The sequence below is a fragment of the Anomaloglossus baeobatrachus genome, chromosome 1 (assembly GCF_048569485.1).
Source record: "Anomaloglossus baeobatrachus isolate aAnoBae1 chromosome 1, aAnoBae1.hap1, whole genome shotgun sequence".
NCBI lineage: Eukaryota > Metazoa > Chordata > Amphibia > Anura > Aromobatidae > Anomaloglossus > Anomaloglossus baeobatrachus.
Window position 1 is genome coordinate 748,921,229 of NC_134353.1, and position 18,958 is coordinate 748,940,186.

Below are 18,958 nucleotides of genomic sequence, written 5' to 3' on the forward strand. Positions count from 1 at the left end.
CCAATGGAGCGACAAAGAAGGGAATTTTGTTTACTTACCGTAAATTCCTTTTCTTCTAGCTCCTATTGGGAGACCCAGCACCCGCCCCTATTCCCTTCGGGCTGTTGTTCTTTTGTGTACACATGTTGTTCATGTTGAAGGGTTCTTTTGGTTCATGGTTTCAGTTCTCCGAACATCCTTCGGATTGAATTTACCTTAGACCAATTTATAAGTTCCTCCTTCCTGCTTTGGCACCAAAACTGATGGGCCCGTGATGCACGGGAGGGTGTATAGGCAGAGGGGAGGGGTTACACTTTTTAAAGTGTAATACTTTGTGTGGCCTCCGGAGGCAGTAGCTTATACACCCAATTGTCTGGGTCTCCCAATAGGAGCTAGAAGAAAAGGAATTTACAGTAAGTAAACAAAATTCCCTTCTCCGGGCGAACCCCTTAGTATGTTCATATTTGTGTAATTGATATATTTCTCTCTCTTCAGTATTTTCCTGACTGCTGCCCTTGGATTCCCAGAGGCATTAATTCCTGTTCAACTACTGTGGGTAAATCTGGTAACAGACGGCCTCCCTGCCACTGCATTGGGCTTCAATCCTCCCGATCTGGACATCATGAACAAGCCGCCACGTAATCCTAAGGAGCCACTTATCAGTGGCTGGCTATTCTTTCGCTACCTTGCAATTGGATGTAAGTATTGCTTCATTTCCCTAATACTATAAAGAATGTCTTTGATCCAGTTTTTGTTCTCCCACCCCTGGTACTGTGACTGACTAAAAGGGCCACAATTGAAATTTGATCTAAAGTCTGAATACATTGCTTGGATCTCATGGATCGTGTTTATCTATTAAACAGGTTATGTTGGTGCCGCTACAGTTGGAGCCGCAGCCTGGTGGTTTATTGCAGCCGACGATGGGCCAAGAGTTACCTACTACCAACTGGTATTCATCTCCACATTTTATTTCATATGAAATTTGAGAAATTGGGGTTCAAGGATTACTGTGCATGGTTCAAAGATGAAAATCGTAGACTCCATGGTGGAACAGTATTGCAAAGTATGTGAATGGCAATGCTTACATAAACTGATTTCTCATTCTAGAGCCACTTTCTTCAGTGCAAAGACGACAACCCAGAGTTTGCAAATGTTGCATGCGAAGTCTTTGAATCTCCGTACCCAATGACCATGGCATTGTCTGTACTAGTTACCATTGAAATGTGTAACGCTTTGAACAGGTAACCATTTTTTGCAAAGTACTAGTTCCTAGACTTGGCTTTTGCTTGTTCAATCCTTTTTTTTTTTTTTTTTCTTTCTGAATATGAATGAAAATCTTCATGAAGTCATTCTAGCTAAATGTAACAGGAGCGTCTGTTCAGTGGTACGGGCACTAGCACAGTTAGGTCTCTGGATTTCATGATTATGTGATTTTTAACCCGTTGTGAGCTAAATACTTTTAATATGTATTTGTTTTTCCGATATGGAGAACTAGAAGACTTGTAGTATTACTCTCCTCTAATGGTTTTATTTTCCCTTTGTTATAGCTTATCTGAAAATCAGTCCCTTCTGAGAATGCCTCCGTGGGAGAACGTTTGGCTTCTGGGCTCGATTTGCTTATCCATGTCTCTTCATTTTCTAATTCTTTATGTAGAACCATTGCCGGTATGTTCAGATTTGAGACAGCAGGGTTGGTACAAATTGTTCTGCACATCCTATTTCATCAACCATGACCATAGTCTGTCACCTCTGTATGGGAGAAGGAACACCACCTTTTAGTTCATGGAGTCAATTTATGGCTTCTTCTTTTTTTTATAATATTTGTGTATTAACTGCAAAAACAAGTATAACAGGTACAGAGTAGAAACCTATGAGAAAGATTCCCAAAAAATGAGCCATAAAGGTGGACACGTTATTAGTATGAAATCTACAGAGTAGAAACCTATAGAGTACATGTATATTGGACTACAATACATGTAAAAAGAAGTCCTCATCTGAACATGAACCGTACTCTACAGTCTGATGTCAAGCCAGTATAGGGCAGAAGTGACTCCATATGACATGAAAAACAATTACGTAGCTGATGTATCTGAAATATATATATATATATTATATTATGTTAGTATTATTAATAAAAAGAAAACAAAAGCAATTATATAACCATTCCTGCCATTGAGCGCGAACCAGAAAGCATTTAAAGCAAAGACCAGTCCAATACTGACCACAGTTCACTTAGGTGGATAAAGTAAGGGGAGAGGAATTCCACATCTACCAAACTTTAGCATACTATTGAGGACATCCTCTATTTTGGTACAGTCCGTTCAAAGGGAAGCATTGCGTTCACTCGCTCTATCCAAGCATGTACAGTGGGGTCAGAGTTGCCCATCCATCGTAAGGCTGTATGTTTCTTGGCCATAAAGAGGGATTCATGCAGGAAGATTTTATGATGGTGAGACCAGGTTCCCTCATCCAAAACGCCAACTGACTGAGCAGTGGATCGAGAGGTATGGGGAAGGAGAACAGAGGATTGGACCGAAATTGCCTCTTTTTTGGCGTGAGGTTATCACTGGGAAGCATCCATGGCTCTTCTTGATTAGCCATTCTGACATGGCTTGATGTTACATGTGTGTCACTCCACAACACTGGCATTGCGCTAAGCCAGTTAATCAAAAGAGCTGTGGACCCAGTTGGGTGAGAAGCTGAACTCCAAATTCCAGCGGCCACTGTCCAATGCCTATTATTTTGGCTGATGGAGTAGGGGGCGTGAATAGATTCGTACCAACTCTTAACCATAATAAATTAGGTCTTTAAACATGTGAGCGGATACCTTACTTTACTTTTTATTTTTTTCTTCCCTTTTTCTTTTTATAGCTTATTTTCCAGATTACTCCTTTGAACTTGATTCAGTGGTTGATGGTGCTGAAAATCTCATTACCCGTTATCCTTCTGGATGAGTCACTTAAATATTTTGCCCGTAACTACTTGGAACCTGGTAAAGAGTGTGAAAAGCCTGCAGCCAAACCGTGCACTTTTTCCGCATGCACTGAGGGGATTTCTTGGCCGTTTGTGTTCATTACCTTACCTTTGATTATCTGGCTTTACAGCACCGACACTAACATTACTGAGATGTTTTGGTCTTGACTGACGTTTTTACAGAATGGAAATGTCTAACTTAACCCTTTTTTTTTTTTTTTTTTTTGTTTAAAGCAACTGTCTATTTCTGCTGAAATTTCACATGAACATAGTGCTGGTGAAGGCAAGTTTGTTTCCCATACTAGGTCTTATTTTCTCATTTGGCTCCCATTTGACCCACCAAAGCCTCTTGACAGCAGCGCAGACAAGAGGCTTTCTCCTTTTTTTTTATTTTAAAAAAAAAATTTTCTCCTCCTTTTCATGTAGTGTTTGATATGTACAGAGGACTAACACTATATTTTATGCAAATATTTTTTTTGTAGATGGGGAAAAAAAGCATGTACAGTGTTCGGTTTCATAATCTCCATTCTCATTAAAAGAAAAACTAAAAAAAAAAAATAAAAAAAAGGAAGCGAAAAGGAATTCTAATTTGATCCAATGGACGTTATCTGCAGAAAGTTAGCAGATTTAGGGAACTTGTAAAATTTAATTGACTAAAATTACAAAGCATGATCTGTGTTTCTGCATGGTCATTTGGATTTGGTTTGATATCATTATATTGTCTGTCTAATGGGCTTTTTCTTTTTATATAGCCATAAGCCAGTTTTTGTTTTTCTGCACTAAGCAGATAATTGCTACCTCAGTCAGTATTTTGTTTCCCCGTCTGTCATTTTATTGATTTTTCTTTTCTTGTTTACACCCGTCTGATTTTTCTGTAAGAGGTATGCCTATTCTCGCTTGTGCAGATCGCCCCCGATTTAAGTTCAGATCGTATTTTCCTTCCATATATTTTTAAGGTTATTTATTTAAATGTCTAATGTATTTTTATTGTAGCCAACCTATTTTTCCCCCCATTGTTGCCCATTCTATGGGCTATGCTTCACAGCCTAGTTAAAAAAATAAAACCTTTTAATGGACAGAGAAACATGTCTTGTCTTACAAATGCTTAATCACCTTAAGTTCCTTATTTTTTTTTCTTTAGCATTCTTTTTTTTCTACATAGAACATTTTGTTATGTACGCGTGTGATCAAAAAATTGCACTGCAAAGATAAAGCTGGATTATATTTCACAGTTGTTGGCAAGCAACCATCCATCTGTTATCATTGCAAGTTATTCTTCTAACCTGTATTAACCAGCGTTGGGGAAATAACCTTGTATTTAACTTTGTTTTATTTTGTAAAACCTGTAAATAGCACATGACCAAATGAACATATTGTATAGATCTATTTTTATTTTAAAGTGACACTAATGACCATCATTTAACTGTTAGAGCATGTTTTCAGGTTGACTTCCCTCAGCCACCAAAGTTTAGGTCATTAACCGTCCTAATTGTGGTGTTTTTCTCCAAATGCCTTCCAACACTCAACTAAAGTGAGTATTCATTGCCTTTCAAACACTCCGTCGTAGCCGGTTCATGTAACGATGCAAGAATTTCCAGTCTGTATTGTTGCTAAAGAATAAAAGTGGTTAAGTTTCCCAATACTTTGCACTGAGTCTGTCCCTGTCCTACACTTACATTTCATATGTAGGGTAGATTCCACCATTAGGGTTTAGCTGGACATTCAGATCATGGAACCAGATTTAGAAACGTTGGTAGAAGGGATAGGAGAATGTGCGCTGTACTTACTAAGGCTCCGGCACAACTGTACACTGCTTCCAGGCTGTTCTTTCCCTTCTGATGCCGCATATTAGCCTTCATTGCATATGCACTGCTTTCCCCGCCCACCGGCATCTGTGGTTGGTTGCAGTCAGACACACCCCCACAGAGTGACAGTGTGTCTGGCGCTTCCCATCACAGACGCCAAGACTGCTGGTGGACGGGGAAAGCAGTGCATATGGATGAGCAATAATGAGTGGTCCAGGATGTGAAGGAGAGGCCACGGGAGCGGTTACATCCGCACTGGAGCCTCGGTAAGTATGAAGCTCTTGCTTCATTTTTTTTTTTTTATTTATTTTTTTTATTTCCTGAGTGCTGGTTCTGGATCAATATCTGAAATCCCGGACCCAGCATGCGGGTACCTTTTTAAAACTGCACGGATCCGGACTTTTACAGTCTAGGCCGTCCATCATGACTCCTAACATGAGTTGCAATTATCACTCGCCACCAAGATTGGGCTTTACATGTCTTTTAGTGACCAGTCAAGTGGTCTTATTCTTGCGTTGAATTTTGAAACACTTAGTAGGGTTTTCCAGATGAGAATCTGTAGAAGGTTTTAAGAATTTGGTTCACAGCAGTGTAGGAAGGATGAGTATTTTAAGAATCTGTTCTGAATTTTCAGTAAAGTGGGGAGGCTCCTTAAGGCAAGAAGGCCTACAATTCAGGCCTAAAGTTTCACTTAACTGACACACTAGTGGCTGCAGCACAGCACAGGAAAGGTCAGCAGTGGATCTCTGGACAAGTACCAATCAGGTAAGTGGAACATTTTGGACATGTAGAGTTCTGTTAATTGGGAATTGGGTTTTTGCCTTTCTAAATACAAAGGGACATTCTATAAGAAAATACCAGCATGAGGGACTTTTACATAGTTGTCCTTTTTATCACTAGAAGTTTATTATTAACTAGAGTAAGAGAAATTCTGCTTGGCAAACCTGAACATTACAGCCTCGAATCATCAAATTGTTCTTGCCAGAAATCTTGTGTGTAAGGAAAAATCAAACCACCTTTGCAGCGTCTGGCAGTTTCATGCCAGATTTGCTAGCTCCACCAAAATGGGTGGGACATAAACACGACACCATGACAAACAGGCACATTTTACATAAAAATAAATTACTCTAGTCAGTAACTGGAGTAAGATTTGTGGCAAGGCACACACCACTCTTAATGAATCGGGAGTTTTTGACTCCCAACACATTCCTTCCCCCCCCCCCCCCGCCCATCCCATCAAGACTGGCTTTGTTCACGCTGGTCTTGATAATTCTGGGACTACATGTTTTTTATTTTTGGATTTTGCATAACTATATTCCACGGTAAAGCCACATAAATAGGGACTAAAGCGAATAGTCTGTTTTCAATGGGCTCGTCATTGTTTAGTACATTTTTAGTCGTAATTAAGCATTTTTGATTTGCTAGGGAATAAAGTAGTTTTTTGTTCATACCCTCTTACCTTTTTGGCTTATCAGCTTGCTGTATTTAAAAATGATCAAGTTTTACTTCCCTTCTTATTTTTAATTACAGCAAATCGATGAGGTTAGGAATAAATGTATGGAAAAGACTTTAAGATGTCTGCCCACAGTACACTAGAAATCAAAGGTCTGTCTTTGCCAAAGTGATTCGCCCATCAACATGAAATAGATGCTAGTGCACAAAGAATTATAAAATCATCCAAAAAGTTTATTTTAGTAATTCAGTACAAAAAGTGAAACACATTATATAGTCCTTACACACCGAGTGATCTATTTAAAGTGTTTATTTCTGTTAATGTTGATGATTATGGCTTTCAGCCAATGAAAACCCGAAAGTCATTATCTCAGAAAATTGGAATATTATATAAGACCAACTGAAAAAATGATTTTAAAAGCAGAAATGTTGGCGCCTACTGAAAAGTCTGTACAGTAAATGCACTTAATACTTGGTCGGGGCTCCTTTGGCGTGAATTTCTGCAGCAATGTAGCGTGGCCCTTGAGGTGATCAGCCTGTGACACTGCTGAGGTGTTATGGAAGCCCAGGTTGCTTTGATAGCAGCCTTCAGCTCGTCTGCATTGTTGGGTCTGGTGTCGCTCAGCTTCTTGACAATACCCCATAGATTCTCTATGGGGTTTAGGTCAGGCGAGTTTGCTGGCCAATCAAGCACAGTGATATTGTGGTTATTAAACCAGATATTGCTACTTTTGGCAGTGTGGACAGGTGCCAAGTGCTGCTGGAAAATAACATTTCCATCTCCAAAAAGCTTGTCGACAGAGGGAAGCATGAAGTGCTCTAAAATTTCCTGATAGACGGCTGCGCTGACTTTGGTCTTGATAAAACACAGTGGACCTACACCAGCAGATGACATGGCTAAGCAAACCAATGATTGTGGAAACTTCACACTAGACCTCAAGCAGATTGGATTGTGGCCTCTCCACTCTTCCTCCAGACTCTGGAACCTTGATTTCCAAATGATATGTGAAAGTTACTTTCGTCTAAAAACACCTTGAACCACTGAGCAACAGTCCAGTTCTTTTTCTCCTTGGCCCAGGTAAGACGCTTCTGGCATTGTCTATTGGTCATGAGTGGCTTGACAGAAGGAATGCGACACTTGTAGCCCATGTCCTGGATACGTCCTGTGTGTGTTGGCTCTTGAAGAGCGGACTCCAGCGGCAGGCCACCCCTTGTGAATCTCCCCCCAAATTTTTCAATGGGCTTTTCTTAACAATCCTATCAAGACTGTGGTTATACCTGTTGGTTGTGCACCTTTTTTCTACCACACTTTTTCCTTCTACTTAACATTCCATTAATATACTTGGATACAACACTGAACAGCCAGCTTCTTTAGCAACAACCTTTTGTGGCTTGTCAGTGACTGCCTTCTTTACATCTTATCAAGTTAATAGTCTTCCCCATGATTGTAGCCTACTGAACCAGACTAAGGACCATTTAAAACACTTAGGAAGCCTTTGCAGGTGTTTTGTGGTAATTATTCTAAGTTTCTGAGATGACTTTTGGGTTTTCATTGGCTATAAGACAATCATCAACATTAACAGAAATAAACACAAATAGATCTGTTTGTAATGACTATATAATATATACATTTACCTTTTTCTATTGAATTACTGAAAACTTTTTTGCGGATATTCTTATTTATTGAGATGCACTTGTGTATGTTCATTGTTGCAAACAGAGCAGTTTTGGTTTAATAATAAAATGCTACTTTTGCTTATTAAAAAGTGCAAGAAAATGTAAAGATTCTGGAGGATGTGATTGTGTACTGTACCGAATTAGCTCTTGGGTTTTTTGAAAGCTTCTTGCTTGGCATTCTGGATGGTGCTTCTGGAAGGTGCAATTGTCGGACAGCAGCTCTCCTTTATCTTATGACTGGTTGGCTTTCCTGATTTCAGACTTGCTGACAGAAGCACCTCTGAGTCTTCTAGTGAGATTACATTTAGGTCTCTTTTATGATGCCTGGATTTAAGTGCCAATGTCTCCTGATAAAGTGTTTGCAACCTGGTCTTGTGTTACATCTTTCTCAAGTGGACTTGTCTCGCCCAGTAATACAGTACATGCTGGATGTGGACCTGTATGTCCAGTATGCTGCTGCCACCACCTTCTGTGGTTCTCATATATTAGCACAGATTCCTTTTGTGGATCTCCTCTTCTACAATTTATGGGATCCATTCTTTGAAAGACACTAGTGTATTTCTCCTCCCGCCCCAGTTTGAAATGGGCATTCTGTTTTCATTTTACATTTGCACATAGCCTTTGATCTCTCACTCCTTCCTCTGTTTTCTGTGTTTTTTTTGTTTTTTTTTTTTCTTCCCTTCTGATACCTGGGGATCAGGAGTGGACACACACACAATTCCACCTGCTTTTGGAGGTGGATGTGGCCCCATAACTTCGTGTCCCTGTGCAATGGTATGTCCACCCCAGCTCGGGATGCTTTTCACCATTTGTGGTCTTCTCAAACTGTGCAGCGCCTTCACAGAACTGTGTTTTCTTCCAGACTTGACAGCACGAAAAAGTAGAATTTTGAAAGAGATCTGTTTTGCCACTTGCTTTAAATTTTCATTTTGGATGCAATTGAACAAAAGAAACATTTTGCATAGTTTAAATATCCTTTAAAGCATACCTACCTTCCCCCATGTGACAGTGCAAAATGCCCCGATGTTATGGGTCCGGAGATCCACTTCAGCCGTTCCAATGTTTTGAGTGATCGGTGAGGTTCAGGATCCAGAGCTCCACCGATCTGCAGGCGGTACTGTCCCTGTCACATATTAGAAATAAAAGATGAAGAAAAGACTGAGCGAAAAAAAAATGAAACTAAAGCTTACAATTGCTCTCATTAATATGGCATGAGAATCATATTCCATATAAGAAAATAAAGCTTAGTTTATTTTAATTCTATTTATTTAAACTGGCAAGAGAGTAAAAGGGAGGATTGTTGCAAAAATGCATTCAACTGCTGAAATTGATGTAAAAATGATGTTAATATTCAGCATAATAGGCATGACTCGTGTACGCAGCTACACTGCGGGTTTATTTCATTAGTGACATTATTCTTAGCCCAAGCATTATTGCTCTCTTTTTAATTATCTGGTTACACTTGGCTGCAGATACAGCTTCCATCTTTAGCAGTTTGACTCTAAGCATTTTTGCTAGAAAGAGGTTGAAGCCTCCGATGTCCATAAATGGCTACATTAAAAGCCGGCATTCCTGGTGACCAAGCTGTGTACAACTCCGGTCTGAAACATCAAAGCTGCCAGAAAGTCTTGTATTACTACTTTTTCCATTACATTTCATCAATCTTTCACAGTATATAACTTAATTATTCTCCAATTTAAGCCGGCGTCTTCCAGTTCTCAATACCTTGACTAATTATGGGATTTTAGGATATTAAAGTTTCCATGATTGTCTTAAACTTTGAAACTTTACCTCCAGAAAACATTAAATGTTACAAATGGCATAATATGCTTGCCTGTAGTGTTACAGCCTCTTAGTTTGTAAAAATTTAGTTTCAGTTTTTTTAAAAAATAGGATTACTCTGATAACACTGGAGTTTTACTGTAAGCAATGTGCAACTTGTTTCCCTACTAGAAAACAAGCTCATTGACAAGCTTGCAAAGCCTAATACATTTTTATTAATATGCCATGTCCTTGTCTTTAAAGGCGGTTCTCTGACCATATAATATTGGTAACCTGTCCTTGATAGGTTATCCACTGTGGGCTGCTGTGGAAGACTGCAGATCCGTTCCTGTTCTGTTTAAAAAGTATCATTTAATTTGTTTTTTCCTTTTTATAGGTAATACCTAGCGTGCAGTAGATCAGTTGGGGTCTGTGTTCTGAAACCCCAGTCGAGCACTAAAAGGTTTCTTGCAGCGGGCACTGCTCTGAATGTAGGAGGGATCAGCTTTCTGCTGCTTGATTGTGCTCATGGAGCCGTGTAAAAGCTGAATAGAGCCCGCATCTTTCCCTACATGTCAGCTGATCTGATCAGCCGACATGTGGCTCCACCATTCATTGGTAGATAAGAGATCTGCCTGCGGCTGTTATCAAGTTAAATCCCGCTGTCTATCACTGACCGCAGGTTTCAACACACTCCTGCGGGGAGCATGTTATTCCCCACTCCCATCAGCACTGCAGTTTTGTGATCGCAGGGCTCTGATGTTTTGTCATGACCGCTGGGGTCAGCTGATCATCCCCTGTGTATGTCATGATTTATCTTTCGGTGAACGTTGGCTGCAAGACGACATTCACAGGAGATCAGGATTTCTACTGTATAGCGCAATCCTGTGAGTCTGCATTCACAGGCGATTGTGATTTCTCCTGTACAGAGTAATGCTGTGAGCCGGCATTTACAGGAGATCATGATTCCTGCTGTACAGAGCAGTGCTGATGCCCTGCTCTATATAACACAAGTGATCGCACCTTCAAGCCCCTAAGGGGACTAGTAAATGCAATAAAGTTGTTTTGAAAAAAAAAAGTTAAAATGAATATTTTTATTTTCAATTGGGGAAGAGGGGGTGCCTCTGCATTCTAAAAAGTCCGATCTATCAGAATATGCAATACATTAATCTGATCAGTAAACAGCGTAATGGACAAAAAAAATTAACTCAAGAATTTGTTTTTTTAGCCTCCGCAACATTGCAATAAGAGGTGATTAAACCCTTATACCTACCCAAAAATGGTATTGGTAAAAATGTCAGCTTGCGGCACAAAAAAAGCCATCTCCTAGTCCCAAATCTCTCCCCCCCCCCCCCCCCCCCCACCCCCAAGAAAAAAATAAAAAAAATTTAACATTATGGTTCTTGTAAAATGGCCTATAAAAAAAAAAAAATTTTGAAATTTGTAGAAAAACAAAACTACTTCCCCCCCCCCCCCCCCACCACTTAAATTAAAAACCAAACTATTGTATTGACACAATATGGTCAGAAAGGCTGCATGAATACTAGCCCTATCAGAGGACCATTTTTGTGGCTAAACTTTTATTAGAAACTTTTAATTCAAGAATAACTAAAAAGACAACAGGAAGGTTGAACAGGTACTGGCCAAATGGTTATATTAAATTTTAAAAAAATCATTGCACAAGAACACAAGTCTACTAAACAGTATACCAAATTATCAGCAATGAAATAATTGTTAAACTAAAAAACTTTGAAGTGTCAAGTGCACTTTGCCACTATTCGTTACTCCCATCAAGCATCTGAGTGTTTGGGTACTCGTGGTGCTCGGCAGAGTATCCGCAAGTGCTCAATGTGTCGCCTGTGAAACGACTATCACAAAGCAGAGGCTTGCTTCAATTCAGGCACTCCAGGGATATCCAATCGCAGTTTCTGAATGGCTCTTCCTGGGGTTGAAACAACGTTTTTGGTTGTAGTGTATCAGAAGAAAAAGAAAATCCCTCCCTCCCCGTGGAATTACTCTCCTAACTGCCCAATCATTGACTTCCATTACACACATTACCCAAGTTGAGCACTTTTTCAAAATGTCTGACCGGTTTGACTCGAGTACTGAGCACCCAAGCATTTTAGTTCTCACCCATCTCTAGATTTTACCCCTTGCTGATATGGGATGAAATGTATGGCCCTTGTCTTGTGTGGGTGTATAAAGCGATTTTAGGAACAGGCCAATACTCCAGGTTTTACGCCCTGCGCCTACTGAAGTCCCGGTCGCTGTCATGTTGGTACTCCTAGGTTTCAGCAGAATTGTGAGGTTCTAGATTAAAATAACTTTTTTAATAGCTACGTTAAAAAAGAGCCACAATTTTCTATGACGTCTCAATCTGTCCAACAAATCAACATCTAAAGACAAATTCAAAACTATACTTTGTCTATACCCACCCACTCTAATGTGAGACGTTAGAGAACAAGAGGTTTAGTGTTCCGCTAATTATCATGTAGAAAGGTTTGAAAAGTTTCACACCCTCATGTAATATTATTAATATAATGGAATCTATTCACCCAGTTTTCTCATGGAGTGTGATATCTGTATCTTCCATTAATTCAGGGTACCATTTTTTAGCCACAACCAGGTGATCATCCAGTCAGAATATGCCTGATTTATACCCTATGGGACTATGGTGACCCTGAGGATCCCTTAGAAGGGCAGTCCACAAATGACCCTAAAATGCTTGCCCTCTAGGTCCCTAATGGCTTCCCGACATGTTTCTTCCTATGTTCAATTGTTCCAGGGTCATATCACCTAAGAAGGCCAAAGTTCCAGTATAGGGAAAGCTTTAGAAAAACCTTGCTGGCATGTTTGTACTCCTAGAACGTCCCACCTATGGCTTCATTAAAGAGTAATTTGACAATATACTGCAATGGTAATATATTGCACTATACTGTAGAAACAATCAAGTTTTCAAAATACTAAAAATGGGGAAAGTAAAATTAAACCACCTGAAGTTGAAATGACTCCATGTTCCCAGTCCAATCTTTCAAAATATAAAATAATTTAACCCATGCTGTAAACTAAAAGTAACCAGAATTGCCATTTGTTGGTCAGTGTCTCCCCAGCACTTGAACAAAATGCAAAGTTGTATAAACTGTATAATATCAGCACTAGAAACTACAACTCGCCCTCAAAAAACAAGCTCTCATAGAAATTTATTTCCCGTTGTTAGATCTATGGATATTAAAAATTGTGATATTTAAAATTGCTTTCTTTATTTTACAAAGCAACAAAACGTGTAGGAAAACTACCGTATATGAACTTGGTATTACCTTAATGGTTCTGATTGACCATTTAAAAAAAGTAGCTTCCCTCAAATAACTATGGCCATGGAAAAATAAAGTGTAATGGCTTTTTAATATGGTGGAGGAAAACACAAAGGGGAAAATGGTGTAATTTTTTTTTTTCTTTTTTTTTGTGCTTTTAGAGCCACTTGCACACATTGAGTATTTTACCTCTCTATTTGTAGCCAAAACCAGGAGTGGGTAACACATGCAGAAGTGGTGCGCAAGTTTCTATTATACTTTTCCTCTGATTGTTGCACTCCTGGTTTTGGCTACAAATACTGAGGGGGAAAAATACTAACCAAATACCCCACGTGCGCCCATGGTCTAAGTTGTCAATTACTCATTACCCTTTTACCTCCTTAGAAGCAACATTTGATTCTCAAAGGTTCATCGAATATCTGTTCTATTCATACATTACAAATTGTCTTTAGTCCATAATATAGATGCCTTCTACTCGGTAATCTAGCCTCCTCAATGTTTTTGGTCTGTCTACCCCTAACCTATTTTTCTCAAATTGCCATTTCCATTCCTGAGCTCACAAATTGCCGTGACTTTGGATACACCAATGCTGTATCCTATAGAATAAAAAGAGTGGAATTCTTCTCAATTAGTCTATGCTCACCTTAACCATGAGAGAGTATAAGAACAGACAGGTCACTTAAATACACGGCTGGTTGTATTCTCATGTGTGAAAAGTCACTACTTTTAACCTTTCACCTTTACTACTTTTATCTGGGGTAATTAACACACTTCTTCATCCACACACTAATGAACATGTTTGCCATTTGTAGTTCACTGTGCACATGAATGCTGTTAACCACTGTGATCTCCAGTTGACACAATGATGTAGTATTCCAAAATGAAGCGGAGCTCATTGCCAGTGTTTTGCCATTTACCGTTGGCTTTCAAGTGAAAGCTTTGACATTTTCAACCAGGTTGACTGCTAAATTAGTAAAATATTACTGCTCTATCATGATTTTCTGGATTGTAGCAATATACTCCCAATATTCTGGAAGTTCAATAAAATAATACCCATTGCTGTGCAATGTATTTTACTACTATTTGAGCATCTAGTGAAGTACACATTCACGGTAATAAATGTATTCCTATATTTAGTAAAAATTATACAGCTCACTAAACAATCCTCATTTACATGTGCAAATTGTGGATCAGTGTGTTTTGTATATCTGTCCCGGCTGTGCATGCTTTCTGTATTCCGTGCACCACATGGTTCATGGAGTCGTGTATATACACGTTATCTTTTCCCCGCGTACAAGCAAGAACAGATCCATGATTCATCGACTACTGTAATCCACGTTCTCAAATTGTTCTGTTTTGTGTCACAAACTAAATAATTGATTTTCATGACATGGACAGATCATTATTTTGCCCCCAAAAAAACAGCAAAATTCTGTGTGTGTGTATATGTATGTATATATATGTGTGTGTATGTGTATATATGTGTGTATGTATATATATGTATATATATATGTATGTATGTATGTATATATGTATATATGTATGTATATATGTATATGTGTGTATGTATATATATATGTATATATATATATATATATATATATATATATATATATATATATATATATATATATATATATATATATATATATATATATATATATATATATATATATATATATAATATTATTATGATTCTTTATTTCCTATATGGACGAAAATGAACAGGACAGTGCAGATGAAGTAAAAATGAGATTCCTTAAATGGGTGCACCGGTCACCTTTTGTTGATGACCCATGTGTAGTATAGATCATCAGATTGCTGGCGGTCTGGGATGTGTCAGCCAAACCGATTATCTGTCATATGTAAACTCACTGAACCGAGCTGTCCTGCTGAACCGCACCTATACTATCAATATGTGGTGACCAGATACCCACTTTACTAGACACACTGTCCATATGTCAATGTTTAACACCAAAATCTATTTTGCACGTGTGAATGTAAGATTACTATGTGAGCAAGTAGCACAAACATCCTGAGAATCCAGAGTAGAATTGTTTAGTCTAAGGATTCATCTCGTAGGAGGTAAAAATCCTATCACGGGCCGTTTGAGGCACCACTTGTGTATCACCCTATACATAGGGGAAATACTATATTCCTAGAATGTAATGTTGGGCTTATCAATGTGCAATGTATTCTGATGTGCTGCAGACTTCTCAACCACTGATGTAGTATTTCTTCTTTCCTTTTCAGAACAACTGGAGTAATCCTCTTCTTAAAACAATTGTGCAGAGATGTAAGGTTGCTTTGTTGCGTGCATGTGTGTGTTTTAGAGGCAGTTTTCAAAGTAAATGGAGACAAGAAAAGGCATGTGCTTCAAATAGTGCTAAAATACAAAATCCCCCTTCACAATGAAATGTGTTGGAAGATTTCATGGAGGCGTTTGATTATTCAGTGCACAGGAAAGATTCTTTTGCTGCTAGAGGGTAAAACCTGAGCCGCGGTGTTGGAGGCCCCTCTAGCAACAAATGGAATGAGAAGATAATCTAAGCAGCCAAGCCAAGTTTCTGTGTTTCGCCATGTAAGATGTCATCCATTCATGTACAATATCATTGTAGTGCATGCTTTCAGTTGTAAGTAGCCAGATATCTGTAATGTATAATTTCCTTTATAAACAGCTATGTACAATATGCACTTGTTCTATTTATAAACTCATTCAAAAGCTACAGATGTTGAATGTTTAAACTGTAAATCTCTAGGTCACCATTTCATACGTTTTTGGGTTGTTTTGTTTGTTTTTTTTATTTTTTGGGTTTGTTTTTTTAAACTCGTTTTAAGTGTGCAAATGTAATTTTTGCACTGTAATAATGTAACTTATTAAATTCTAAAGCAGATAACCTTTTGGTGCAATACGATTTACTGTGATGCTTCTATTACAAGAAAACAATGTCAGTTGCTGCAAACGCATGTTTGGCCTCTAGACGATTGTAAATAAATTCAGTTGTTTCTGACATAAGCATCATTCAGACATGGTTTCCAATAAATAAGTTTGTTCTACTATAGACACAGTGACTGACTTGTCTGATTTTTTTTGTTTTGTCGGGTTTTTGGGGTTTTATTTTTTCACCCAACATTGGGTTTTTCTTATAGCTGAGCCGATCGATCCACAAATAGGAGGACAATTTTTTAAAAATAACAAAATACCCCCCCAAAAAAACCACAGAGAAAACAATTCCTCGCACCAAGTCTGGAGGCTTAGGGCTAGAGATTCATCAAGATTGGCATTATGGGAATCGAAGACTCGTGATTCAAGAAGAGACACAAAGATGAAATTTGATTGCAGTGGCATGGAAATAAAGATTAAAAATATTTTTTTTTTTTTTGTTTTTAAATATATTTTCATAATGTTATCTTTCATTTTACCATAAAACTGACCTGGCAGGATGATTCACCAGGTTAGTACAATTTCATAGATACCAAGTATGAGTTGTTTTAAGTAGTAAAATTTCTAACATTTTGAACAAAAAAAAAATCTTGCTTGTGTCCAAATTTGCTTTCCAAAAATTAAATAGCACTGTTCGTTTTCCAAGACCCGCTATGTTCCCAAACTTCAGTTTTTAACCATGTATGGGTTAGAAAAAATTTCATAACAAATTCGGGTCTGTTTCTCCTATTATCCATGGTCAAAATTACAAATCTTGGGCTAAAATAACATTTTAGTGGGGGGAAAAAAAGTAACCATTTTCATATCCACATTTTAAAATGTCCTGTGAAGCACCTATGGATTAAAAATGCTCAACACACCCCTACATAAATTCCTTGATGGATCTAGTCTCCAAAATGGGATCACTTGGGGGGTGTTTCTGATGTTTTCGTACCTCAGGGGCCCTGCAAATTCGACATGGTGCCCGCAATCTATTTCAGCCAAATGTGTGTTCCAAAATTCAAATGCCGCTGCTTCCCTTGATCACATATGGGCTATCAGCGTGCTTATAAGAAACCTGGTAACAAATTTTGGGGTTTATTTTATCATGCTATTTCTTGTAAAAGTGAATACATTGGGGCTAAAACCACATTTTAGGTACAATGTAAATTTTAATTTTTTTCATTCCACTTTGCATTCAGTCCTGTAAAGCACCTGAAGGGTTAATAAACTTCTTTGGTTGTGGTTTTGAGCAGTGTGAGGGGTGCAGTTTTTAGAATGGTGTTACTTTTGGGTATTTCCTTTCACCTAGGTCTCTCAAAGTCAAAGAAAAAAAATGTAAATTTTGTTGGAAAAATGAGATATTGCTGATAAGCTTTGAACCCTTCTCCCTTCCTAACAAAAAAAATTATACTTACCTGGTATCTGCTCCATGCTCTTTACAATGTGCTGACAGACACCGCTAATCTTGTAGGATTCTGGGTAGTATGGAGGTGATTGTGTCCACAGAGAGATCTGTGTGTCATCAGCATAGCGATGAGACTGAAAGTTGTGGGTCTCTATAATCTGTCACAGGATGAAAGTTTAGATGGAGAAGAGCTTGGGTCCTAGATCTGAACCTTGGGGGACACAGACATAGGGGGCAAGATGAGGAGGTGGTGTATGAGTCGAAGACTCTGAATGTCTGGTCTGTTGGGTATGAAGAGATCCAAGATAGGGCGAAGTCAGTGATCCAAGATATGGGAGAATTGATAGTAGTAAGGAATGGGCCACTGTTTTGAAGGTATAGGACCGCTCCAGGAGGAGGAAGATGACATACAGTGGGTGGCAGTCTTTGTGAATGGTTGCAGAGGACCATTGAGTGAGGCTGGAGGAGGAAGTGAGTGTTAGGCTAGAGTCACACTTGCATGTGACTCACAGCTCATCACACTGCCCGTACCTTCCTTCCTGACAGGAGAGGGTCAGCTGCATAGAAATACATGAAGCTGACCCTCTCCTGTCAAGAGAAAAGCTGGCCAGTCCGGACAATGGAATGCGATGCAAGTGTGACTCCAGTCTTAGGAGCTTAGAGACAGCTGAGTGGGAAGTATGAATGGATATATTGTAGTCTCCCACGATAATAGTGGGCATGTCAGCGGAAACGTAATAAAGTAGCCAGGTAGTGAAGTGGTCAAAAAAAAGGTATCATTTATACTACCAATTAACAGCTACATGTAGTTTGAAGATTAAACAAAAATGACCCATTGGGCTATAATACTGCGATACCTCGGTTTTCATTTGATAATCTGTCTGAAAATAATCAGTGAAAACCGAAACCAATGAAAACAGGCAATTATTTCCATAGGAATCAATGTAAATCTAATTAATTTATTTTAGACACTGTAAAATACAGACCAAAACACATGTTAGAGAATAAAGATAGTGTTTAATACTAAAAACAATAAGAAATTAATATAAAGAATAAATACATTTTCTTGCATACATTTTGAAGCTGAGAGGGGTAATACTTAGATATTGCCACACAGCAGGAGAATGTGTGCGTCACCCTTTGTTGTTGCAAAATTAGCAGCGTAGTCACATGGGCATGCAGAGAAAAACAAATGAAAACCAAGCAAGTTTTTAGTGGGGGAAAAAAACAATGAAAATCAAAACAAACGATAACTGATGTTAACGAAAACCAAGGTACCACTGTATTGTCCTACAGGTCATGATGAAAATATAAAAAGTGGAAAAGTTCACACCTGTGCAGACCTGAGGACAGGCACACCCCACAAGCTTTAGCAATATCACAAGGCGGAACAATAGTGGAGTTAATTGTGCAACACTATCTTAATCGAACAAATAATAAAAACAGTGGGGAAAGTGCTGCTGCAAAAGTAAGGTGACAATGCAAGTGCCTGCAGCTTACAAAGTATATTGAAGCCTGTTGATTGTCATCAAGGTTAATAAAAGTACATGTGAAAACGTATTTGACAGCATATTAAATCAAGTGCAATATTTGCAAGCATTTGCTATCAATTAAATACCAAACACTGCCTGTAGAAATCTGCTGAGTTTTGGGGTGCCAGTTAATCGTA

General features: G+C 38.6%; 1 protein-coding gene across 3 annotated transcripts in view; it reads left to right on the forward strand.

Moving 5' to 3' along the window:
- The window catches only part of ATP2A2 (ATPase sarcoplasmic/endoplasmic reticulum Ca2+ transporting 2), a 55,897-nt gene extending 39,875 nt beyond the window's left edge, over positions 1 to 16,022 (forward strand). Inside the window, exons 16-21 of one of the 3 annotated variants that reach the window (XR_012725286.1) lie at positions 475 to 677; positions 843 to 928; positions 1,087 to 1,220; positions 1,527 to 1,644; positions 2,851 to 5,522; positions 15,212 to 16,022. Coding sequence is in view for 1 of the 3 variants with exons in the window: in XM_075323611.1 (XP_075179726.1) it covers positions 475 to 677; positions 843 to 928; positions 1,087 to 1,220; positions 1,527 to 1,644; positions 2,851 to 2,971; positions 15,212 to 15,225 (676 nt within the window). In the remaining 2 variants the exon portion in view is untranslated. The remainder of the gene's footprint in view (positions 1 to 474; positions 678 to 842; positions 929 to 1,086; positions 1,221 to 1,526; positions 1,645 to 2,850; positions 5,523 to 15,211) is intronic. The other 2 variants (XR_012725285.1, XM_075323611.1) reach the window with 2 other exon arrangements.
- The last annotated feature ends 2,936 nt before the right edge of the window (positions 16,023 to 18,958 follow it).